We start from the raw sequence: 26,669 nt of genomic DNA, 5'->3' as shown, positions 1-26,669 counted from the left end.
TATGTATTTGTAAGTAAGCGGTTGTTGACATCCTAACATGCTACTGAAGCACATTAAATATAACACTTGTGTACGAAAGGATGTGCTTGATTTTTAAACAGCTTTGGAGTGCTCTTGACAGGTTGATTGCTGGACATTTCTCCTGTAAATGTCTCTCAGATATGCATAAGAAAACGTCGTCATGAGATTTAAGAGAGGGGAATGTATATGTCAGGAGAGATTGCGAGAAAGAACAACATCCAGCCACAGGAACTATTTTTCTCTATTAGAGGGTGACAAGTCTCCGTCAGTAATCACGACGCCTTAATAACACACTGCCAGCTGAACTTGTCATTTCTCCAGATTGCAGGGCAAGACTCTTTTCCAGGAAAACACTTTGAGGAAAAGCAACACATACTCACATGGATATAGCAAAAGTTGGCAACACAAAATAAATTTTTGATTATAGATGAAATTTGAGTAATACATAGTGATAAAAATAAATCTACACTAAACGTTGAGCAATTAACAAATGGTTTTTATTTATTCAAGAGTATATATATCAAAGGTATACCTGTATACTGTAGTTTTTCATTAATTGGTCCTAATATTCTTCACAAATTGACAAATACAGTTTACTTTAACCAAAAATTGCTTTTCTTTGTTGAACACACTGTAAAAATCCATAGTGTAAAGATCAGAAAAATAAAGAAAAGTGAATACATAATAATAATAACTTCTTCAAAAGCCATTTGGAGTTTACTGACATATATATATATATATATTTTTTTTTTTTTTTTTTTTTTGAAAAAAATAATATAAATATCATAGTCAAATTTATATAAAATGTATGGATTAATTTGTGTATATAATATACAAATAAAGCTGAAAAGGGTTACAAAAGTGTGTTTTTCTAAACCGTATAAATTTACATAACATTTATTTAAAGAGCATTATGCATTGCTGTTACCTTTTTTTAACTGTACTTTCTCATTATGCACCTGTGATGATTTATAGAACACCTTTTTATTTTTATTATTTTTTGTTTTGTTTTATGATTGCAAACAAAAAAGCAATTTTTTAAAAAAATAATAATAATATAGTTTTTAGATCATGAGTAACAAATTCAAGTGTGTCCAAACTTAGTTGCATGAGATTGCTATAAAAAGAATGCAACCATTCATTCTGAAGACTCATTAAATATTTGCAATGAAACTGCCAGTACGTTTTCATTATTTGAGGCAATAAGCATTAAGCAATTCCTGGCCACTAGCGGCTTTGCAGACACAATGTAAACACCTGGGCTCTTGTTCTGGAGCTGCAGGCGATTTATGAAGAGGGGCTAATTTTATCCATCACATAAGAGCACATGTGTGGGGTGTTCGCTAGACACAATGGGTGAGCAGCCGAATTCATTAATGAATGCTAAACAAAACCTCACTTACCTGCTGCCGCTTTCCAGCACTGAGTCTGTGAGGGATGGAATGGGAACAGATACATAAAGGTTCTTTTTTTCACACTGAGTAACTCCAGGTTATCTTCTTTTAAACAAAAATAAACCAAGGATGAAGCAACATTTCACATTTGTAATTTTGAAAGTGTGGACCTATACAGTTTCACAATGATAGTGACTGTGTATCATGCCGCGTATTGATAAAACCATGTCTGCATTTGTGATTGAAGAAACGACAGACAACAAGCGCTACTCTACAATGCACAAAACTCGCATTTGAATCATCAGTGGCAAATCCTTTAAATATAAAACATTATTAATAGGCTGTGAGTCAGAAGCGCCAGACTGTCCTTTGCCCCACTTTCCAGAAACAGCCTTTGAGCACAGACTCCTCAAGGGTCAGGAAACAGTCCTCCATAAGATGTGCTGCACACATCTGAATATTTGGGTTGAACTGTTCTGGAACTAAACCAATGATTTCTAGTGGTGTCCTCTTTTGGAAGACCAAACAAAGTAGTTTCACGGCAGCAATGAATAAGACAGAAATATTACTTATTGGACCAAAAAATAATAGTGAACAGAATCTCTTGGATTAAAATTTGCAAGACGGATGTACTGTTACTTTCACTTCAGTCAAAAATCTGTGTGTTATATTAGACCGAGACTTGATTGTTTAGCTCCTGCATACCTAACTATTCTACTACCACAAAACGCTGGACTTTTGGTAGTTTCTAGGATAGCAAAGTCCGCTAAAGTAGGTAGAGTTTTTTTGTATTTGGCTCCCAAACTCTGGAATAGCCTTCCTGATAATGTTCGGGGTTCTGACACACTCTCTCTGTTTAAATCTGGATTAAATCTGCTAATTATGTCTCTTTATTTGTTTCTCTGCCACCATGGGATGTAATCTAGGATTTAGACAAGCTTCAGTCTGGATCCAGAGCACCTGAGAAGAGATGCGAACCCTGAAACAACATGCAGAACTACCGAATTTTGCTATAAGTTGAACTGCAACTTATTATACTATGGGGCCGTTGAATGCTTGAATCTGATTGGCTGACGAATGTTCTGAGGTGTGCAATTATTTTCCGGGAAACGCACGGCGAAGGTAGTTCCAGGCAGCTCTCTTAACCGCATAGCAGTTCCATATCTGCAAAGTTAACTGTAATAATGCTCATGCAGTTTGCACGAAAATGTGTTGTCAGCGCTGCCCTGACGATTTTACAAGTTAGCCTATTTAGTGTAGCAACTTAAAGGCTACACATGACATTTCTCACTAGTGAGGTAATAACACGCTGTTTAGAGACACAGAGGTTCACACAAGCTCTCTCTCTCTCTTTCTCTGTGTGTCTCTGTCTCTCTCGCTCTCTTTCTAAAAACTTCATTAATAACTGCATCATCTGTTTGACTACGTCTTTAATAGATTTTCCGTACATTTCTGCTTTATGTACATTAACTGACAGTCACCACTGATCAGCTACTATTAAATACATTGTAGAAACTATCATGGAAAGCGCTATACAGATAAACTTGAATAGAAAGATCTGGACAGAGAAAGTCAAAAGTCAGAACCTGAATATGTAACAACCTTGCTCATCTTTAAACGTTTGGATTTCTGACGTATCATGTGACCTTGTTCAAAAGTGTACACACATTTAGACACCTAATTGTTGTAGTGTAACCTTGCTGTTTGTGAAGGTTCTGATTTGTCTTGGTGAAGAGAATGTTTTGTGCACATGCATTTCAACCCTTTTTACCTGAGTGCATGAATTACTGGATTGCTGTGCTTCCATTCAGTATTGAATTTTCACCTACACACTGCCACAAGCATTACACAATGACAGGACCAAGATCAATTTAAAGCGTCACTGCTCTATGCACTGATGTCGGTACGAATGCTTGCACATCAGCGCTCCCATGGTTCAGCTACATGGACATATTAAGCTAAAAATACACCATAACATCTACAGTATCCCTTTTTGCACAGGAAATGTTCATGTCTGTTAAAAACCATAATTTTCTGCACCTGACTGCAGTTACACTCTATTAACAGATACTAGATCCTCAGGTGCATCAACATGTCACATTGGCAGAGCAATCATTTAAGGCTGCTTTCTAGCCTTCATAACTGTTGAATTCATTTGATAGAATCCACTGGAATTGTCGGGGTATGAATACAATAAACCAGACCATAAATGTTAGGCTTGGTTGATTTCACACACTGGGAATGAAGGCCTTTTCTTTATGCCATTTTCAGAGTTAGATGATGAATATTGAAGTGTTTATCTGAAATTAGTAATAAAATCCAACCAACCAACTCAAATGCAAAAGACAGAATTGTTGTTCTGAAATGGCAATTCAATTATACACACTGCATTCATTCAACTGAAGGGAGTTGATGCATACAAACTAGAATAGATTTGGGAGAAAACAATAAGTGTGGTTCCGCTGGTTTCCCGTACAAATCTAATCTTTAAAGGCACAATTAAGACATGAAATGTCATCTATAAAAATCTGCTCTTTTTACAAAATATGCCTGAGATAGTAGTTTTAACCATACTACATTGCATGCAATGCATCTTTGGTAGCAGAAGTAGACAGAATCATTAATACTTGGTATTTTCATGCATTTCTGGGAAGTCTGAAAGGTTACCGCTGAGCATAATCTAATGTATTTGCTTTTAATATTTCAGTAAGCCACAAACACTCATTGTGTTCTTTGAGAACAGCTCTGATAATGCCATAAGCCTTAAGACTAGACATTAACCTAGGAAAAAATGTGCTAAGACTCATTTTATGAATTAATGATGAATTATATCTATTTATTAAAAAAAACATCACTTCATTAGCTATAACAATGCGCCTCATTAAACCTGTACCTGATATTAGCTATTCATTTTAATGAAATATCACATTGCTTGCCATCCTTTTAAAATTATCTAAAAGGTTTGAGTAGATGAAATGTCTTACATAATTATTCAGCACTTCTCTGTAAATTCAGACCATTTATTGTCAGTAGGAAGTTAATTAGTTTTTTTCTGTCCCTACTTTTCATTTAAACACAAAATTATACAAGTGAAAGAATCAACGCTTTAAAAGAGATGAAATGTATAGCTTGCAAAGTTCCCTTCTTGGAAGATCAGGCATATGTGCTTAAGTAAAACTAAAGTTTTATTTAAATGCTTTTATTTAAATGCTTAATATTTTGTACAAAATGCAAGTAAGTCACATTAAGATACACATTATTTTTTTAGGTTATGATATATAAAATGATATTATGATTCACTAAATATATTCCATGAAAACATCAATGCCATCATGACACCAAACGTATGCAGATGGAGCCTATTTTTTTTTTGATTGATTATCTTGTTTATTACTGTATAGTTAAAAAATATGAGAAGTTAAAAATTGCCACATAAGAATTTCGAATAATTTTTGTTTGTTTTCACTATCATACAACCATTTCTTTACCGATTTTTATGTTTGCTGATGTAAGAGTGAACATGCAAATGAAAAAAGAGAAAAAACAACTGGCACCCAAGACCAATGTCATAATTTTTGACAGAACAAATACACTTTCCCAAGTCAAATATCCAACTGTCCACAGCTGTCCACTTTCATTTTCTTGATCCATACTGTTACATCCTGTAGACAACCAAAAGAACACCTACGAAACAGTCATTTATTAGAGGATAGTTTGAGTTTTAACATGCCTAGGCACAATATGCTTCAGGTGAAGGCAGGCGATCAATAAATCAAACTGGAGAGGAATACACAGCATCCACGGCAGAAATACCTTCTGGGCTGAAGTCTGAGCGCATGAGGCCAAAGAAATGAGAGCTGTTTGTCCTGAAAATAGAATAAATGTGTATGTAATGAAACAGCAAGATTAGAGGAAGGATAGAGAGAGGGAGAGAGAGAACAGACGGGGGGGGGGGGGTGTGTGAATAAATACAAATAATCAAGTGACAATACGAACAATAATTTATATATATATATATAGATATATATTTATATTATATATATACACATATACACCAGATTTCCTTCAAAAACAGTACACAATGCTTCTTGATTGCACCAAATCATTTCAAAAGTTTACGTATCTTCCATAGTTTTATAAAACTTGAAATCAGTCAACACCTTTCCCTTTACTCAATTCAGTTTTTCCTACTGATATAAATTGCAAATTTACCTTCACCCAAAATGAAATTCAGTAAGTGAACCTCATGTCACGTCTGTACTTAACTATACATAAACCTATTGTACTATAAAAATATGATCACATTGCCCCTATTTTACAGTCTCTTCACTGGCTACCTGTTACAAAATATTATTACTTACCTACAAGGCCCTTAATGTTTATTTTTTATTAGATGTCCAACTTTCCCACACCTGAAACACTGTGTTCTTGCAGTTGTGACAGAGATAACAGGCTCAAAGGCATCAACATGAAACTTAAGTGACAGGTCTAACTCCGCATCATCTACTGAACTACCATGTAGACAAAGCACCTAAAGAAGACTATATGTTTAAAAAGAGGGGATTCGGTAATTATCAGCGACACCAGTTTTCCATAACGGGACAGAGCCTGAGTATCAACACTCATGAACGGGGGAACATTCGATAAATTAACTCTCTTAGATGGACAGGAATAAACTCGACGCCAACAGTAACTCCATGCTCAACAACATTTGCTTTGTCAATAGTGTCAAGAAAAATTACAGCTGTGTTATTCACTCTAAAGGCAGACATAATAGACTCAAGCCACATAGTCTCAGGCTCAGACGTTTAGCCAACGGTCCGTTTATGGCACACAAAAGTGGAAACACTTCAGGGGTTTCAAAGTCATCATCGGATTGGTTGAATTATACACGATTCCAGGAGATGTGTGTGTTGCATTCTATAACACACAACAGCATAATGCAAGCTCAGATTCACACTTGGAGCCTACATACCTCCCTGATAAACATGCAGTACGTGGCCCAAAAGTAAAGCAGGAACAACAGCACCAAGAACCCATCACTAGAGAAAGCAAGAGCAAGAAAACAGAAAGAAAAAGATCACTCACAGAGAGCCACCCGCACAAGCACCACTCCGTTCACTCGCCCTCAACAATCACACCGGTAGTGAGAGAGAGAGAGAGAGAGAGAGAGAGAGAGAGAACATCAGCACACAAGCATTGGAATCAAGCAGAATATGTGAAGGCAGCACAAGAACAAGGGAGAGAGAGACGTGTGGAGACAGAGAGAGACTGAGTGATAGCGGGTTGGCAGGTGGACGGATGAAAGCACTGGAGACCAGAAGATGCTTCAGCTTTGTCAGTGTTTCCAGCATCATGAGGACGATACAGAACAACCTGCAAAAACAGACTTACATATCAGCAGCTTCCTTCTGATTTAAATCAAGCAGAACTCTACTCATCTGGATCACATAAGGTAAAAAATACAGCATCTTTACACTACATACACTTTCAATTGAAATGCAGATTGTTGAGTTATTGTAAACTAAAAGTATAAACAATTTAGCTTTTTTTTTATTATTTCATTCAAAGACTTTCAGGTTTTGTGAGGGATATATATATATATATATATATATATATATATATATATATATACACACACACACACACACATATATGAATGATTGTGATTTAATGTCTATGGACTATGGAGAAATATACTGTCCACAGATATAAAATCATTCATAAATGTTATTTCTTTCACACATAACAAGCCCTCAAAGTCTTTGAATTATATCATAGAACATGATGTTTTAGGTCTGTAACTGTGTGTGAAGAGGGGGGAGAGAGAGAGAGCAAGCAGTCATTCAAAGGCATACATAAATACATCAAAAAGAAACAAAACACTATCTAAAATATATATATATATATATATATATATATATATATATATATATATATATATATATATATATATATATATATATATATATATATAGGGACACCCTATAGGGACACCCAGTGTGAAAATATGAGTTAAAGGAAACACATTTCTGTCCCACTTTTGGTGGGGAACTTAAGCCTTATTGATGTAGACTGTATATATATATATATATATATATATATATACATTACTGTTATTATTATTGAGCATAATATTTCATAAATGAGGGACTCATCAGAAATGTAGCCTCATAAATGTGTAACATTTTATCTGTCATATATATATATATATAAATATATATATATATATATATATATATATATATATATATATATATATATATATATATATATATATATATATATATATATATATATATATACACATACATATAAATACATACATATAAATATACACACACATACATTTACATATAACCTTACTACTAATATTATTAAAGTGGCCATTATAGCCATATTAGTGACTCACTGGTTGCATGTCAAAAAAGCGTAAGTAACTGGCTTGCACATCACCGAATCACTGCTGTGGTTTTCACCAGTATGAGTGTTGTTATAAGTGGAAAGTTTCTTTCATATGTCATTCTCAGCTATTATAGGACAGGTGATACAGCTGACCTCATGGAAAGATACTTGCAGGATTTGAAGGAAATTATATATTTACCATACCTACAAATATAAGTAGAGCCATACCTTCTAAATATGAAGACTTTTTCAAAGACTGAATAATCTCAAAGCTATAAAGACAGAGAGCTTATCTGATATTGTTCACTACTCAGTCACATAAATCAGTATTTCATTCAATTTATCACAACCTCAGAAATTATGAACAAGATAAAAATAAATTTCTGTTGACTTTATTCTTTATTTTAAAAACACTTGTCTAATTTATTGTTTGCATATAATAATAGCAGACTTAACATTATCTGAGCTCATTTTACATGGCTGGAAGTTCAGTAACAGTATAAAATGTTAGTGTATTTGAAGACTGAAAAATAAATATCTGTTGCTGCTTAAAGGAAGCATGCAGAGCAGAAATGTACCCCAGGAGGTCTGGATTTAACCTGATTAACTGAAAGTCTCATTACACTGACTAACTGTATACAGACTACTGGCAGGCTCACACTGACCTCTAGTAGAAAATATCATTTAAAACAAACTGACAAAAAGCTATTGATTAGCTAAATATGGTAAAAACGAAAATCTGTTGTGTCTGTAAAAACTCAACAGATAGATTAAATCAGACTCGGACAACTTAACACAAGCAGAGAGAAGGAAGCAGCCCGGTGAAGTATCGCATCTATTTATCTGCTGTCCTGTCTCCATGAGTCAAATTAATCGTCTGCTCCAAGGACAACCTGATTAAACATGAGTACAACAGTACAGTACAACAGTACAGAGCCAGCAGAAAGGAAAGTTATAAAGCCTTTTGGACCAATATGTTAAGTTCTCTTTGGACAGTTATCGAAATTGTTATACATTTATGAGGTTACAATTTCAACAGTCCTTTATTTATAAGATATAACTGAATATATTTTATATAAAGATGAATAGGATTGAAAAATGATAAATCGTGCTTAATAATAACATTAATAACATTATATATATATATATATATATATATATATATATATATATATATATATATATATATATATATATATATATATATATATATATATATATATATTGACAATTAATAATACAGGAAATAGGACTGAAAATATGCATAATAATGATAATGATAATAAATATTATTCTATTTACAGTAACTGTGTGTGTGAACACAAAATAAATAAATTATGATTATTACAACAATAATAGCCACTGTATTACTACTATTACTGCTACTATTATTTAGATAGATAGATAGATAGATAGATAGATAGATAGATAGATAGATAGATAGATAGATAGATAGATAGATAGATAGATAGATAGATCTTTTGTAATACAGTGCAGACCTCAGGTTATTGCCACAAGGTGGAGTCTGTGTGTTTGCTAGGAAGTTCTCTCAAAAAACGCTGTTTAAATGCACATCAGAATGTGGTTTCATCGATCAAGTTCACATTCATTTTCTCTTGTAGCGGCACAATCACTAAATAAAATACCCTCCCTCCCTCCCACAGCCGGTACAAGAGTAGAGTGTTGTGAGGCACTGTACAGAGACGTGACGTGCGTACAGATGGAGAGACGAGCTGGTTTAATATCCCCCGCTGCAGCTCGTGTTTTCAGACTGATTCTGCGATGGTCAAGTGGAGCTGCCCAAACAAGCGACACAGGAACACGTGACAGACATTGCTCTCTTTCTGCCGCTGGTAGCAATGTGTGCCACAAATTACCCAAAAAAACTGTTTTATTATGGTAATAAGAAGTAGGAAAGTTACGACCTATGCTTTATTACAGGTGTTTGGAAATTGCATTAAGATTGAAAAAGACAGAAAGTAACAGCTTAACACCACAACACATGACCTCAGAGATGAAATGAAGAAACAACAGTATTTTACCAAAAGGAAAAATCTCATCAGGAAAATGTTGGCTTCAAGCATCATTATAAATATGCACATGAAAAATCATGTGTTAATGCTTTTACAACCAATCCATTTTTCTCACAAAACAGATTTAAAATCTTATAGATTTATATAGAGACATATGAGCCTATAGGGCCAAGAATGTCATACACTCTCAGGGAAAAAAAAGGTACAAAAGTAGTGACTGAGGTGGTATCTTTTCAAAAGTAGAATTTTTGTACCTTATTTGGGGAACATATTAGTGCTACCCCAGCAATAGCTTTGTACCTTTTTTTCTGAGAGTAAAAATTGATGAAGGGCTCTTTTGGCTTCCACCAGTAAACACTCACTGAGCAGCTCAACTTATCACATAGAAACCACCCAAAACATGATAACAACCATACAGAAACACCATAGTAACCACCCACAACACTAGTATACTGTAAACCCTGATAAGTTCACAGAACTCAAAAAATATTTTGTAACAGATTACACAAAAACATTTAAGTGATGTTTTTAAATGTTTTAAGTTTACATAAACTTAAAATTTTTAATTCCAGTTGCCTTAAATTATCTCAGAGTTATCTTAAATAATTATATTTCTGAACTTATAATTAGGGAGTAATTCACTCATAATTTTATCTATTTTTCAACTCCTATAATGTGGGAAATACACTCAAAATTAGGCTTTTGCTGTCCATCCTCAGTCTAACCACAGGCTCTACTCTTCACCACAACGGTAACACTACAAATCCAACATAAACCTTTGTAAAATCTAATATAACACAACATTTATGTATTAACTTATGTCCCTCTATGTTAATCTTGTGTAAAAACACACAAAATAACACTTAATTTCTAAATTTATTTTCCTTGTTTTCTGATGCAAAGCATGCTGGGAACTAGAAAACACAATCATTTTAAGTTCACCTCACTACAACAATTTTTTGAGTTAACAGAACTTATTTAAATTAAGTCCAATGAACTTTTGTTATTATTTGAGTGCAATTAACTAAATTCATTTGATTAATTTCACTGTTCGGTTTTACAGGCTTAAGTCACATTTCCTTCAGAAAACTGTGCAAATCACTTCAACAGAGTGTGGAAATGTTGATTTAGATTACCACAATGTAAAAAATAAAAGGCACATTGATGCACTTATATTGTAAAAGGTCTTTACAGTACATTACATTGTAACAAATAACTAACAATAATGACAAAATAACAACAAAAGTTTAAATGAAGTTAGGTAACATGAGTCTTAGGACTGTAGCCACAAATAAGGTCTTTTTGAAGAATGTTGGTAACCACACAGTTGCCAGTAGCCATTAACTTCCATAGTATTATTATTTTATTTTTCCATTCTGTGGATGCCAATGGTTTCCAGCAACTATCTGATTACCAAAATTATTCAAAATCACTCTTTTTTGAGTTCAACAGGTGAAAGAAAAGCATACAGGTTTGTAACAGCTTGAGGGTAAATTATGATTTTTTGGTAAAACTGTGCCTTTAAGAAACACCAAAATAACTGCAGATCCTAGCGGACATTGCTACTAAAGTAATATCTGTATTTAGTGTGTGCATGAGCGAGCAGATAAAGCAAGGCAGGCTCATACTCAGTCGCCACAGAAACTTGCTTTGCTTATAATGATAATGATGACCAGATGATGTCCTTTTCAACATAATGGATCTGTAGGCTGTTGTTGAGTGAGCTGCATTCGAAGACCACTATGCACACACACTCACACACTCACACACACAGACGGTGTTACAAAGCATGCTGAGTTGGATTAACGGGAGCCTATCCAGTCACATTACATGATGTGAAGGTTTGAAGCGCTGTCTTTGTTTATTGCCCTTTTAGTATACAATGACACACACAGAGATGCCAGAAAAGCATGTTATTGTCCTTTTACCACGATTTTAAAGGGTAGTCTGTCATATCTACATACTACAGCCAAATGCTTTTGTGTTAAACAGATGCTGTTAGTTCAGTAAAAGGTGCTAAAAGCATCAGTCACATTTATCAAAAATGCGTTTTGTACTTTGTTTTATCCAGACTTCAGCATTAATGTTTATTACATTCCTATTAATGCTTCAACTAACGTCACAGTCTTGTAAAACATGGTGCATTTGTGGGAGGGTGACAAAAATATGATGCATTTGCAAATTAGGCTTTACAAATATTAATTGCGACAACAACCCTTGACACCAATCTGCTTCGTTTGCTGTAATTTTCATTTTGTATTCACAACAAAATCTAATTTTATACAGACTGTTTTGCAAATTAGCCTTGCTTTCATGTTCAATGTGTACAAGATTAAAAAAATTAGCTGATTTTCAATGCATTTATCCAACTCTTATTATTTTTCTTAAAGATGACAATCTTTAAGCATCCTCAAGTATGTGTTGATTACTAATACACATTTTGTGAAGGCAGTGTGATTGCTTAAAAAAAAAAACTCTAATATTCAGCACATAGCATGAAAATCTAAAGGCTAGTATCTTTATATATGGAGCTGGGTAGATTACTTACATATACGTAATCCGTTACTGTTTCCAAATTACATGACAAACATTGTAGTTAGTAACATGATCTACCATGAAAATGCAAATGTGATCCTTTATAATTAAAATATTTGTTTTTAAATTTCAAATACAAATATATTAGGTGAAAGATGATCAGATGACAAAAAAGTTATTTTTGTGCATTTTAATGTTAACCTACGGGGTGATAGTTCAAATAAAAATGGTAATCAGTGAAAAGTGTTCACCATTGATTATTGAAAATGATTGCTATTGTGTTAATAATATGTAAATCAAGTAATCCATAAAAAAACAACTGTAGTCTGATTACGAGTATTTTAAAATGTTATTACCGTAAAAGTACTTAATTTTTTACATAAACCAAATTACATGTAATCAGTTACTACACAGCTCTGTATCTATGTACAGTATATCACAAAAATGGTAGCTCTAAATGTGTTTCTAAGGGGAAAACATTGATATGAAAATAACATTTCTAAAACCTTTGCACTGTTAAACTAGATTTATGCAGGATTCCTCCTGTTCATCTTCTCAGAAATCCTTATTTGTCATTGAACAGCTACACCCAATTCTCACATACCTCTTCTTCCAGCCACGTTACTAACTTGTGCCACTATTTGAGACATTACTGTGACCTGAGAGAGAGAGAGCTGGAGGAAAAATGTCAGAGAACAGTGATGGAGCGTTCCTCTCCACTGTGAGCTCATTCTCACTTATTCTCTTTCCCTCTTTCTCACTCCCTTGATCTTCATCTCTGTCTTTCATCATGAGCTCCTCCAGCATGTCTTATCTCACTCTCGGTTGTATGTGTGAGTCGGTCCACCTGTGACCTGCTCCTCTTTCACAATCCTTTCTTTTTTTTATCTCACTGTGTTCGGTGCTCCTGCTGGTTCTCATTTTTGTGTATCTGTTCAAGGTCTTTTCCCCCTGTCACTATTTTCTCTTCTCTTTCACTCGCTTTACTTTCCTTTTCGACCGTTCTTTCATTCTCCTCGCGTTTTAGTATCATCCTCATTTCTATTCCATCCCATGCTTCTTTAAACCTTCTCATTGCTTCTCTTATATGAGCAGAAGAGCACATCAGAAGAAATGTCCATTGCGTCATGAAAAGCCTTTGCTTTGGCATCAGCAGGAGTCCTTATGAAGATTACAGCAGTGAATGCACTATTTACCGGGTGAGAGGGTTTTGAAATGCTTTGAAGATAATGTAATTTCCCTTTCTCCGCCATTTGATACAACAAGGTTAAGTATGCATCATTAAAGCACAGAACCTTTATGCAGTACGTGCTAAACTGATTATATTTATATAAGAACCATTTCACTGTAAACAGGGAGCATGCTATGATGAAAAATATATGAATTAAGCTTTTTGGAGTCCTTTAACTTTAAAGCATCCACAAAATGCAGATTGCAAGCAGCATCACAGTAACAAACATGGAAAAATGATGCAAAATGAGTAAAACATTCAGTTTAGCTACAAAGCAGCTCTAGAAGACAATAGTGTCATTATTTGGCTCAAGTACTGTAGTTCAATGTTGAATCAATTCAGTTTAATAACAGTGTCAATGTCCCATAGTTCATTTCAAAGGCAACTCTACAGAAGACAACAGTGTCATTATCCAGCTCAGATTAAATTCTGATTCAATTTAGTATCAATTTTATGTTTTTTTGATCAATTTTTTTTAATTTAACAATCAAAAGCAAAAAATAAAATATTGAAAGCAGAGAATCAGGGGATTATTTATTTGAGGAAATTAACTGGGTGGTAATTTTCATAAAAGAAAATACATTTGGGCTATAAATACAAGTACAATTTGGAACCTTTTTGGTTTAAAATGGCTTTAAAAAGTCCCCATGAAAAATACACCATAGAGATTGTTATTAGCAATAACACAACTTGGCACTTGGACTTATCTCGTTTTATCAAAATGTTCGATTTTTATCTCTCTCTGCTTGAAACTGTAAAACTGAATGGCAGGGGAGAAAAGCAGCTTTATTTATAATCTGGGCTCCTGTGGTTAAAATTCTGCTCACAGTATTGTTTTCCTCAGCATTAGCTGTTTTATACATTGCTGGACCAAACAAAAAGCCATTTGTATTCCAGCCATTCGTGTTATTAGCTTACCAGATTTGTGCTTAATATTGCATTTGCCTTTTGGATGATCGGGGGCACTAGCTGCCCAGCTTGAGCTGTGAGGGGGTTCAGGGGTTAGTGTTTTCTGTCCTCTCCTTTTCATTACTTTCTCATTTAGTTGGCATGACCATGGTCAAGCCCTACAGCAGGATGTTTGCTCTTTGTGAGCAAACAGATTGAAGTCAAAGGTGTCTCTGCGTCTTCATGTCTTCTAATTGAAGAGGGGGATGGCTGAGAGAGCGTTCGGGACACACTCGCTCATACTCATGCATCCACAATGACATGGATGACAAATATATCTCACTTCTAATCTCTGAATCCATTTTATGTCCAGGGCAAATAGATATTCAGACACACACACACTCACACAGGGAAGAATAGTTGTCTCAAAATATTTTTCTCAATTAGTAATTTCACCTTTTCCATTAAAAATGCTTAAATATTATTTAAATAAGTTAAATGACTGTAAATGACTAATTATTTACTGCAAATTGAAAATAATTCTGGCAAGTGATTATTTTAATCACAAACTGCAAATTCTTTATCTAAAGGTCAAAAAGGGTCAAAAATTACAATTGCTTATAAATCTGTCATTGTCACCAAATCTTGGTTTTTGAATGAAAATAAAAGCATTATTTGTGGATAATTTAAGCAATATATACTCAAAATGTTAGATTCATAAGCTAATTTTTATGGAGCCAATGATTAATCAGTCCCAAAAACAACAACAAAACCTGTGTTCATTTAAAGAAAACTAATTAATAAAATGCCACAAGTGTAACAAGCTTTTTAAAAAACCCCTTCAGCTCTAATTTTTTGGGAAAAAATTTCCAGTCCCAAATGAATCACATGAGGGTTAAAGATGATGAGATATTTGAACTTTTATTTTGCAGCAGAAGCAACAATCAGACACCACTTCAACCTTATGATTGCCATCAGTGCCTTTAACTAACATGTTTTATTTATTTTATAGATCTTAACAACACCTGGAACAAAGGAATACCAGCGAAACAAAGCAAACTAAATATATTACACCTAAACTCCTCTAGCCATCTCTTTTTTTATGGTACGATGGAACGGCTTCAACTCCAGGTGAACTAATCTTAATTTAACAATATGCTGTGGATCACGTTCTCCACTGGGAGGATCTTCTTGCGGGCAAGAGCACATGGAGAGTAACGTAGTAATACTTTGATTCACAGACTCAATTTCTTTTTAATGAGCTGGAATGCCTTCTCTCTGCCAAGAATGAGAAGTTTAATGATGCTCAGTGAGCCATGCCCTTCAACACCTGCACACTCTCAGAGAAGAGCACGAATCGAAGAGTAATGCTCATACTTAGAATTCTGCAGATGCAACATTTTTGCCTTCGGATTCCAATTTTTCTGCTTATTATCTCCAAGTTCTAAAGGAACTGGGGTCGCTTAGGAGATGGAGATGAGACCTATGTGAAGCTGTCGGGTTGGTCACGAGGACCTGTCTTTGGGTTTGGTGCAGAAAATTTTTAAGGACAATTGAAGGTTGAAGAAAAACAAGACTTGTGACCGTTTGAAAATGTCTAACTTTAAAGCAACATTAAGACATTGAGTGACTTTTGGAAATCACATACAGAAAAACCCAATTTGGGTGCAAAACATCAAAAAATACAAATCAACACAACTAAAAAATGGCAGAGCTTGCTGGATACAATGGCAGTGAGAACTTTATGTTCTCAACCAGTCTGCCTTTCAACTCTACTGGTGACTATGAGTATTACGAACCCGAACCCGATGCCAGCAAGATCATCATCCCCTCCATCTATGCACTGGTGTGCTGTGTTGGCGTTACGGGAAACGCCATGGTCATCTACGTCATCCTCAAGTACGCCAAGATGAAGACGGCCACCAACATCTACATTCTCAATCTCGCCATTGCGGATGAACTCTTCATGTTGAGCGTCCCCTTCCTGGCGACCTCAGCCGCGGTGCATCACTGGCCGTTTGGCTCGCTCATGTGTCGTTTGGTTCTCAGCGTGGACGGCATCAACATGTTCACAAGCATCTTCTGCCTGACCGTGCTGAGTGTGGACCGCTACATTGCAGTGGTGCACCCAATCAAAGCGGCTCGCTATCGTCGCCCGACCGTCGCCAAAGTTGTCAATGTTTGCGTGTGGGGACTTTCGCTGCTTGTAATTCTGCCCATCATCATCTTTGCGGACACGGTTCCGGCTCAGGACGGAGGAGTGGACTGCAACTTTCTATGGCCAGAGTCCTCGTGGTCAGAAGCGTTTGTGGTCTACACGTTCCTACTTGGTTTCCTGCTCCCCGTGGCTGCCATCTGTCTGTGCTACTGCTTGATTGTAGTACGCATGCGAGCGGTGGGTCTAAAAGCAGGCTGGCTGCAGCGGCGGCGCTCTGAAAAGAAGATCACACGCATGGTGCTGCTGGTGGTGGCCGTTTTTGTGCTCTGCTGGATGCCGTTTTATATTGTGCAGCTGATTAGTGTATTCCGCAAGCCGCCGGACCCCATGGTGACTCAGCTATTTGTCATTCTGAGCTACGCCAACAGTGGTGCCAACCCCATTCTCTACGGATTTGTGTCGGACAACTTCCGCCGCTCGTTTCAGCGCATCATTTGTTTCCGCTGGCTGGAGAACGGACTGGATGCTGAGCAGGTGGACTACTGTGCAGTGGCCCTGCGGCGTCAGACCACATGTGGCCCACCAGACTTTCCAAAGGAGTGCTTGGCCTCTGACATGGTGTTTCGTAATGGAACCTGTACCTCCCGTACAACCACTCTGTAAGAGTGTTATAGTTTAAAGGGATAGTTGACTCAAAAATGAAAATCGTTATTTACTTTCCTAACCTGTACTAACAGTATTGGTTATCAATGATGTTTATTTTTGGGTGAACTGCCCCTTAATCATATCATTCATTGAGACATGAAGTCCAGACCAGTTTACCTATCAGTAAGCCCCTCCCCTCAAACACAGATGAGCCAATGGCAGTCAAGTATCAGTTGCACGGAGACTGGAACTCGGACACCTTTAGATTTCAGCGTTATAGAGAAACATTGGAAGATTCAGATATTTCATTGGTTTGATGGTGTTTATGCTGTAAAAATGGAAAAACAATGTGCCTGGTGTACTTGTTACACTGATTCCAGGTATCCCGAGCAGATAGGCAATAGGATTTATTTGATTGAATTTCCTAAACCCAAACAAAACAGAACAAAAGTGTCCCTAAGCATTCTCCCCCAATCCCAATGAATATGAAAACGTACATTTTCTGGTTGCCATACTGTCATTAAGTTACAATTTTCATCTGCTTAAGCAGAATGATTATGCCATCTTGTGCTTCAGCAAGGTATCTCTGAAAGACTCACTAACGTTAAAAGTTAGTGAGTCAGTTCTAATGTACAAGCATAAATAGTGAAATGTTTTCACGTCATGTTCATTTAAATTTCACTAATGTGACTGCAACTTAATAATAAGAAAAAGGGCGCCAAAGGTCAGAAAGGTCAGAATATTTGGTGATCAGCATGAAGTCATTAGAGAATAAGGATGTGTTTTGTCTCAGTTTGCCTTAAAATACTACAGAATTTCCACCAAGATTGGCCAGCAAGACATCATAATGAACAACCAATAGACCCCATACTGTTCAGTGTGTGATCCTTATGTTATAATGTTAATTGTAGATAATTGTAGATTAATGTTTATATGAAACATATGTTGAAATGGTTACACGATTGGTTTGTGGATTCTGTGTACTTCTGAATGCACAATATCATCATGACAAAATACTCCATTTGTTCTTGCTTATGTTTTTGAGTCAAATGATTTGTCAGTCAGTGTCAGTGCCCAAATTTGACTTAGTTTACCCTGCTTTGAAACTGTGTTGTGGGTCCAAATTGCTGGTATTTTAAAGTAAATACAATAAAAGATGATTGAACCTGGTCAGGCGTCTGCTATTTGTCTGGAGCTGTGCTATTGCATCACATGGTGAAGAATTATTTTAGCTGCAGCTGCATGATGAACAAGGTGCTCGCTGGAATCGTAATTAAATTCACTTGAACTGGACACAGACAGACACTTAAGTTTCAGACAGGAGGAAGCTAGTCTGCTAGCTTTCAAGCCACGGACTAAAACCACTGTTATCTGTGCTTGTTGCATCATTCTCAATCACTTTGAGACTCTCCATCTGCTCAACCAATTCATTGCCATGGACTGGTTTCAGTCTAATGACAGCTGAAATGACACAGATGTGGAAGTTTGCCCATTCCTTTCCCTTAACCTCATGACATGAGTTTGCTCAATGCATTAACTCTTCTTTCATTATGGAAGAGTTGCTGCCACACACAAAAACAGAAACACTGGGAATCCAGCAAAAACAGCTGGTTTTGTTTAGTGACATGATTCATTTTTATTTCCTGACAGACAAAACTGCCTCTAACTAGCAAAAAATAGACACAGAGGTGTAGTTACTTTATGCTTGACCATAAGAACATTTCATGGTTAAAGCAAACACATCCTAAAGAGACTTGGAATAGAAGTGGATATGCAGGTTTCATAGGAGACTTTGCCATGTGCTCAATAAATCAGGCCGGCCACATACACATGAATAAATCACAGAAAATCACAAAATACAAATAAGGAACACATGTCAGAACATGCATTGTTCTGATGATGATGAGAATATAGAGAAATAAGCATACAGTTTTTTTGTCTGCATGCTCCAAAACTATGTGCAGGATTTATCATCTACAAAGAACGTGTATTTGAACTTGCGACATCAATTTGGAGTCCTATCAACTCGCACGCTGTGACTCATAGTTATTTCTTTAGTATTTGTGGTGAAGCAGCCAGACATATATATTGAGTTCTAGATATATATACAAGTTTGAACGCTAACTTTTAATGCAAACAAACTATTCATGCACTAAAGCATGTACAAAACATTATCTTTAAATAGAAGTCAACTATCTGTTCACTATACTGCAGCATCAGGCAGAAAAGACCTAGTGCTCCCAAGTGGACTTCTATGAGCAGAAACACGTGCATGCTTTACTGTCTCCCTGCTTTAGCCATTATGATTCATAAGTACATTTAAATGCGCTTTGTAAACACTGAACTGACCTTCACAGCCGCAAGATTAACTAAAGAACCCACATAATTTGCAATCATCTACTGCAGGTGACTCAAATCACAGTGTTAATATTAATGTCAGCATCTGCAAAGTCAGAAAAGGACACATGGCCACACGAGTGAATAAATTACTGGAGACGTCTGGAAGAGAGCGAGAGAGAAGGGGGAAGGGAGAGAGAAAAATGGGAAGAAAATAATAGCAAGTTTTTATTATTGTGTAGCATTACTTTTAATGCAATCTTCAATCACACTTTTAATCATTAGAACAAAAGTATTACTATTTTTTTAAATGTACTGATGCCACACCTTTGAAAAGGTTATATGTGTATTCTATGCATGCATAAAAACTGCATACTGTGCACATAATATATAGTATAACTGCAGATATAGTCAGAGTAGTAAGGCATTCTGAACATAGCTACTAAACAGAAACTCCAAATTTGCATTAAGCACTTTTTCTCATAGTGCTCTGATTGTAATTCATTGCCATTGTTGGAATTTTTTCTTATTTAACAGGGTTACTTTGATTCTGTGAAACTGAACTACTTTTATTAAGGTGAATTTATAATTAAAAATCAACATAACTGATTAATTAGTTGAAACTGCAAACTATTATTAATTTTTATAATACACAGCCTTCTTTGCCTCATGCCAAATCTATTTGGTAGAAATATGGGGAATGTAGTTCTGTTAAAGAAACTCTATTTCACACTTTCATAAAGAAATGTGCACATATTGTAGTTTTAGTACTGGGGTAGTACCCTCAAAGTGACACCTTTGTACCCTTATATTTGCATGAGGCAAATGGTGTGTGTTGTAAAAATGAATAATAGTTTGATTCTAATAGCTTCTTAATAGATTTTTTTTTTTAATTCTGAGAGTGCAGAAATAAAACTTTCATTTATTTTTCATATAGCCTTGATGAAACCATTGAACATACAGTAGGAGAAACAGTATTATATACATATATTCCATAAAAAAAAGACTAAATTGACATAAATTATCCTGTTGAAGTTTATTCTATTGGTTAATATCATGTGTAGCCTTCTTGTGCATCACTGACTATTTATAAATAGCCTTTTGTGAGTTGTGTCTGGTTTGTCTTCAGCAGTAAAGCTGATTCTTGACAAAAAGCCTCCAGGTACTGTGATTTCGTCAGTTTCCTTGCTCTGCACATTTCAAATCTTCCCAGTTGTATATGTGTGTGTGTGTGTATATACAGGTGCTGGTCAAATAATTAGAATATCATCAAAAAGTTGATTTATTTCACTAATTCCATTTAAAAAGTGAAACTTGTATGTTATTCATTTATTACACACAGACTGATATATTTTTATTCCTTTCAATTTTGATGATTATAACTGACAACTAAGGAAAATCCCAAATTCAGTATCTCAGAAAATTAGAATATAACTTAAGGCCAATACAAAGAAAAGGTTTTTAGAAATCTTGGCAAACTAAAAAGTATGTAAATGAAAAGTATGAGCATGTACAGAACTCAATAATTAGTTGGGGCTCCTTTTGCCTGAATTACTGCAGCAATGCGGTGTGGCATGGAGTCGATCAGTCGGAGCACTGCTCCGGTGTTATGAGAGCCCAGGTTCCTCTGATAGTGGCCTTCAGCTCTTCTGCATTTCTTGGGTCTGGCATATTGTATCTTCCTCTTCCCAATACCCCATAGGTCCTTAATCCAGGTACTGGAAGCTTTGGCACTGTGTGCAGGTGCTAAATCCTGTTGGAAAATGAAATCTGCATCTCCATAAAGTTGGTCAGCAGCAGGAAGCATGAAGTTCTCTAAAACTTCCTGGTATACGGCTGTGTTGACCGTGGACCTCAGAAAACACAGTGGACCAACACCTGCAGATGACATGGCACCCCAAAACATCACTGACTGTGGAAAATTTACACTGGACCTCAAGCAACATGGATTGTGTGCCTCTCCTCTCTTCCTCCATACTCTGCGACCCTGATATCCAAAGGAAATGCAAAAGTTACTTTCATCAGCGAACATAACTTTGGATAATTCAGCAGCAGTCCAGGCTTTTTTTGAAGCGAGACTCTTCCGACGCTGTCTGTTGTTCAAGAGTGGCTTGACGCAAGGAAGGCGACGACTGAAACCCATGTCTTGCATGCATCTGTGTGTAGTGGTTCTTGAAGCACTGACTCCAGCTGCAGTCCACTCTTTGTGAATCTCCCCCACATTTTTTAATGGGTTTTGTTTCACAATCCTCTCCAGGGTGCGGTTATACACTTGTACACTTTTTTCAACCACCTCTTTTCCTTCCCTTCGGCTCTCTATTAATGTGCTTGGACACAGAGCTTTGTGAACAGCCAGCCTCTTTTGCAATGACCTTTTGTGTCTTGCCCTCCTTGTGCAAGGTGTCAATGGTCGTCTTTTGGACAACTGTCAAGTCAGCAGTCTTCCCCATGATTGTGTAGCCTACAGAACTAGACTGAGAGACCATTTAAAGGCTTTGCAGGTGTTTTGAGTTAATAAGCTGATTAGAGTGTGTCACCAGGTTTCTTCAATATTGAACATTTTCACAATATATATATATATATATATATATATATATATATATATATATATATATATATATATATACCATGGAAGGTTGCAAACAGTCACTGATGGTCAAAAATGCAATATTTTGATTTAAATACGTATGTAAAGGTATGTAACCTTTAAAAAAAAATTGTAATTAATGTAAATTATTATTTAGTCTTTTGGGATATACTGTAAATCAAATCAAATCAAAATCCAATCACTTTTATTGACACATCACAACAGCAAAAGGGCCTTGGCGACTGAAATTCTTGGGAGCATGCTCCAGACAGTGCAGAAACAATTTACATATACATACAGACTTATACAGATGACAATGCGAAATATACTCATACATATACACACAGTGTACTATGAGACATACTTACAGTTAGCAATACTCAGTATTTACATACAGTTAGCAATATACATTATACACAGTATGTATACATTCTGCATTATGTAGAAATAGATTCACATAATATATGCAAAGGTGCAACAGATTATACATGGATGTGCATTTGATGGTATCCTGTGGTAGCAGATAGATTATTGTATTTAGTGCAGTATGTACGTATAGTCCAGTATTGAACTGTGTTGGAGCTAAAGTGCAATGTGTGGCATACCGTATTGTAGGAGTATTCTGTAGGGTGTATTAGTTCTGACTGTTCATTAGTCTGATAGCCTGAGGGAAAAATGCTGCAGATATGTCTTCCTGAGGGCAGCAGAGTGAGCAGTCTGTAGGATGGGTGGCTGGAGTCACTGATGTCCTCCGGGCTCCCTTATACACCACTTGGTGTAGATGTCCTGGAGGGAGGGAAGTTCACCTCCAACAATGTGGCGGGCAGTTCGCAAGACCCTTTGTAGAGCTTTGTGGTTGCCAGCAGTGCTGTTTCCAAACCAGGCAGTGATGCAGCCAGTCAGGATGCTCTGCACAGTGGTTCTCCTGACACCATTTTGTCAGGGTGCTCACCTCCTCTCTGTAAGCAGTCTCATCATTGTCAGTGATCAGGCCTATCACCATTGTGTCATCAGAGAATCTGATATTGAGCTGTATGTGGCTGCACAGTCATGTGTGTACAGGGAGTACAAGAGTGGTCTGAGGACACATCCCTGAGGAGCACCAGTGTTGAGGGTCAGTGGGGATGAAGTGTTGTTGTCCATTCTGACCACCTCACGCCTACCTGTTAGGAAGTCCAGGATCAAGCTGCACAGAGATCTGTTTAGTCCCAGAATCTGGAGCTTTGCAACAAGTGTTGCAGGCACTATGGTATTAAATGCTGAGCTGTAGTCCACAAACAGCATTCTGTATTCAGCATTCAGCAAACAGCATTCTGTATGTAAAAAAATAGAAAAATGAAATGCAAAATGCTAATTTATTATTTACTCAAACAGGGATTGTGTGTGTGTATGTGTGTGTGTGTGAGAGAGAGAGATAGAGAAATATATATTCTTCACAATTTTTATATACATTCTCTCTCTCTCTCTCTCTATATATATATTTATATATAAATGCAACAAGATGGTGCTAATCATATATTCAGTGTTGCCACTGAAACCTTTTACAGTTGATCAAGATGGACAGAACTAATCACACTGAATCCCCTCAAGGGTCCGGACTGTGTGACTGGATTGTCAAAATATTGCCCACAGTGCTGAGCATATATTTTGACCAGGAACGTATTGCCCTCAATCACTGAAAGGTCAAGTTGGTCGAGCCTTTTCACTTCAGACCAATTATAGAAATCCTGAACAAATTTTAGCATTTGGTTGTGAAAAGCAGTGTACCTTTGGGATACAGTGGAACTAAATAAGGTATCTACAGTAACAGAGTGAATTTCTGAATCAATGCCAAAGCCCATTACTAGTAGTCTCATAGCAACACTTAACTCTTCTGCCTTTAAGGCAATAATGAAAGGTAGTATGAGTCAGTGAATTTATCTGCTAGCTAGTATATGCTCAGTCCCAAGGCTATAAAATCTTTCTAAAGCTTTACTGTAATTGGAGAAATACAGACTTGAGCCAGCAGCCTTCTCAATGCTATTTGTTCTGAATATTAATTGAACAGACTGAACAGTATGAATTGTAAAATTCATACATTCTAATGCATCAGTCCTTCATATACCTTCAAGGAGCATGTTACATTTTCTTGAGCATGATTTCTGCAATGTGAATGCAAAACTATGATTCTTAAAAGGAGTGAAATTATTTCCTTATGAAATTAAGTCCTCATGAAGCCAAAACTCAGAAACTCACATACACAATAAAACTTATCTGGAGAAGGGATCTTCAACGAGAACAAACAACTCCTCTCCCCTTGCTCATTTATGACCCCCTTCTCCCCCTGCCTTATTTACCTCTACCTCTTTTCCCCCCAAAAGGTTTCACTCAAAGTTTATTAAGAATATGCGTAAACCACATATCATGTATCTTGTGAAGCTGTTGTTTTTCCCCTTCATGTTTAGTATCATTTTAAAGGTCTCTGTGCGATTGGTAAAATGGTCTCAATTTCACAGTAGTCATTTATATTATGAGACTTTTGTAGAATTGAGGGGGTTTGTTCCCCTTTAGGGCCTGTGGGAATGTTTATCTTTCTCCAGCCAGGTGCAACCCTAGAGCACGGGAACCTAAAGAACCTAAAGGTATTTTATGTTTTTACAGCTGATTTGAAGATTTCTTTGTTGTCTGGTCGGAGTATATAAGAGAAGTGACAAAACACTACTTGGCGATTACGTAGTCAGATCAGCCCGTAGTGTGGAGTGTATTTCATTTGCTCCATACTACGTATCTTCCTGAAGTCAGGTATACTATTATTTATTCCAAAATGTAATGGTTTTAAACGCATTGCGCCCATAAAACACATTGTATAGTTGTCTGTGCTACTCAAACAGGGATAATTCCTGATAAATTCAGAAGTGCAAGTAAAAGACAGAATACACATTAAACCTTCGACCAGGCCACTGGTTTCCGCTTTTTGGGCCGGTGGGTGGATTCTTATATCCTGTCAATCAATTAAATGTGTTCTTAGGTGAGAATCAGTACCAGAAACTATGCATACTGTACAAATTGCATTTAGGATACTCTATATCTCCAAATGTCAACATAGGAGTATTTGACTCCAAACTAATATATTATATTGCAAACAATGCCTCTCACAATGTCAAAAAGGATTTATGCAAATGTTAAATGAAAGTGGACAACATTATTTGATTGAATTAAAGAATCTGAAGCAAGGTTATGAAAGAAGCACGAGGCAGGACACAGGTGACGTTCAAATAAATGATATTTTAACGTGACTGCAAAAAGACCAACCTTCAATGCATTTATAATGAGAGTTCTGAGGGGGCTAGTCTACATTCATAGCAAAAAGACCTTGATTCGACAGAAAGATTATTAACAAAGAGTTAGGAGAATATATCATATATGGAGGATATATCATATGTTACTGTTGATGTGAATAGAATAAATTCATGCAAAAAGCTTTAACAGTTCCTAGCAAATGCGTAGCCATGCCTCAGTAACCACCAAAAGCTCACATCATCCACAGCTACAAAAACAGATACATTTTGTGTTGCAGTGATGACATGTTTTTGAAGGCCAACCCAGAAGTTGGAATCACCCCTCAACAAAAAGCTGCCAATATAATTTTTTCTTAAAAAAAAAAAAACTGAGGCCAATACGTTTATGGTTCTTACACATTTTGTTCATTATATTAATCTTTACAAATGAACACTACATGAATTTTGAAGTCTAAAAACAAAGCCAAAAGTAAAAGCTAAACTTAGGCAAGAAATAAACTACGCCACCACTAAGTATCCAACTCTTTCGGTCTTTATTTAAAAAGCATTTTCCCTGAAAGTGTGAATTAGAATAGTTTGAAAGAGCATGATTATAAACATGTTTGGCCTAAAGACTCAATGGGGCAGCTGTGGCCTAATGGTTAGAGAATTGGGCTTGTAACCCATAGTTTGCAGGTTTGAGTCTCTGTGCTGGCAGGAGTTGTGGGGGGTGAATGAAAAGCGCTCTCTTCCACCCTCAATACCCATGACTAAAGTGCCCTTGAGCAAGGCACTGAACCCCCAGTTGCTCCCCGGACGCTGGATATATAGCTGCCCACTGCTCCGGATGTGTGTTCACTTCTCACTACTATATATGGGTTATGACTTTCTTTCTTTTTTTCTAATATTTCTTAAAAAATTCCAGTGCCATTCCAGTGCTTGTTAGCAAACATCCTTTTCAAGACTATTTCAAGATTTCAAAACATGAAAATATCTTGAGCCTGTATTAATGGCAGACCTTATTTTAGGGATTTAAACAAAAAGCCATTTTAAAACCCACTGACTTCAGGACAATGCTGAAAAGCTAACTTGTCACAAAAACACTTCATCCCCGCAGCACTCTATATTTCAAGAATGAATACAGTTCATTTGTTCTTTAGCCAAGTTACATATTCATG

At 36.2% G+C, this 26,669-nt stretch overlaps 1 protein-coding gene across 2 annotated transcripts; it reads left to right on the top strand.

The window, feature by feature from the left end:
• The first annotated feature begins 6,536 nt into the window (after positions 1-6,536).
• On the top strand, positions 6,537-18,473 carry sstr1b (somatostatin receptor 1b). 2 transcript variants are annotated; one of them, XM_026266607.1, is made up of 2 exons: positions 6,537-6,870; positions 15,520-18,473. In XM_026266607.1, the coding sequence occupies exon 2, from the start codon at positions 16,213-16,215 to the stop codon at positions 17,326-17,328; it is 1,116 nt and encodes a 371-aa protein (XP_026122392.1). In that variant the 5' UTR covers positions 6,537-6,870; positions 15,520-16,212; the 3' UTR covers positions 17,329-18,473. The 2 variants fall into 2 exon arrangements, with proteins under 2 accessions (XP_026122392.1, XP_026122393.1); XM_026266608.1 differs by lacking the exon at positions 6,537-6,870 and adding an exon at positions 12,866-13,587.
• Positions 18,474-26,669: the final 8,196 nt, after the last annotated feature.

This window comes from Carassius auratus, chromosome 7 (assembly GCF_003368295.1).
Source record: "Carassius auratus strain Wakin chromosome 7, ASM336829v1, whole genome shotgun sequence".
Taxonomy (NCBI): domain Eukaryota; kingdom Metazoa; phylum Chordata; class Actinopteri; order Cypriniformes; family Cyprinidae; genus Carassius; species Carassius auratus.
The sequence above is the reverse complement of the archived record's forward strand: the minus strand, read 5'-3'. Positions and strand labels throughout refer to the sequence as shown.

Bases quoted from the DNA above. Each gene is read 5' to 3' on its own strand.
- sstr1b (XM_026266607.1), top strand. From the start codon at position 16,213: ATGGCAGAGCTTGCTGGATACAATGGCAGTGAGAACTTTATGTTCTCA.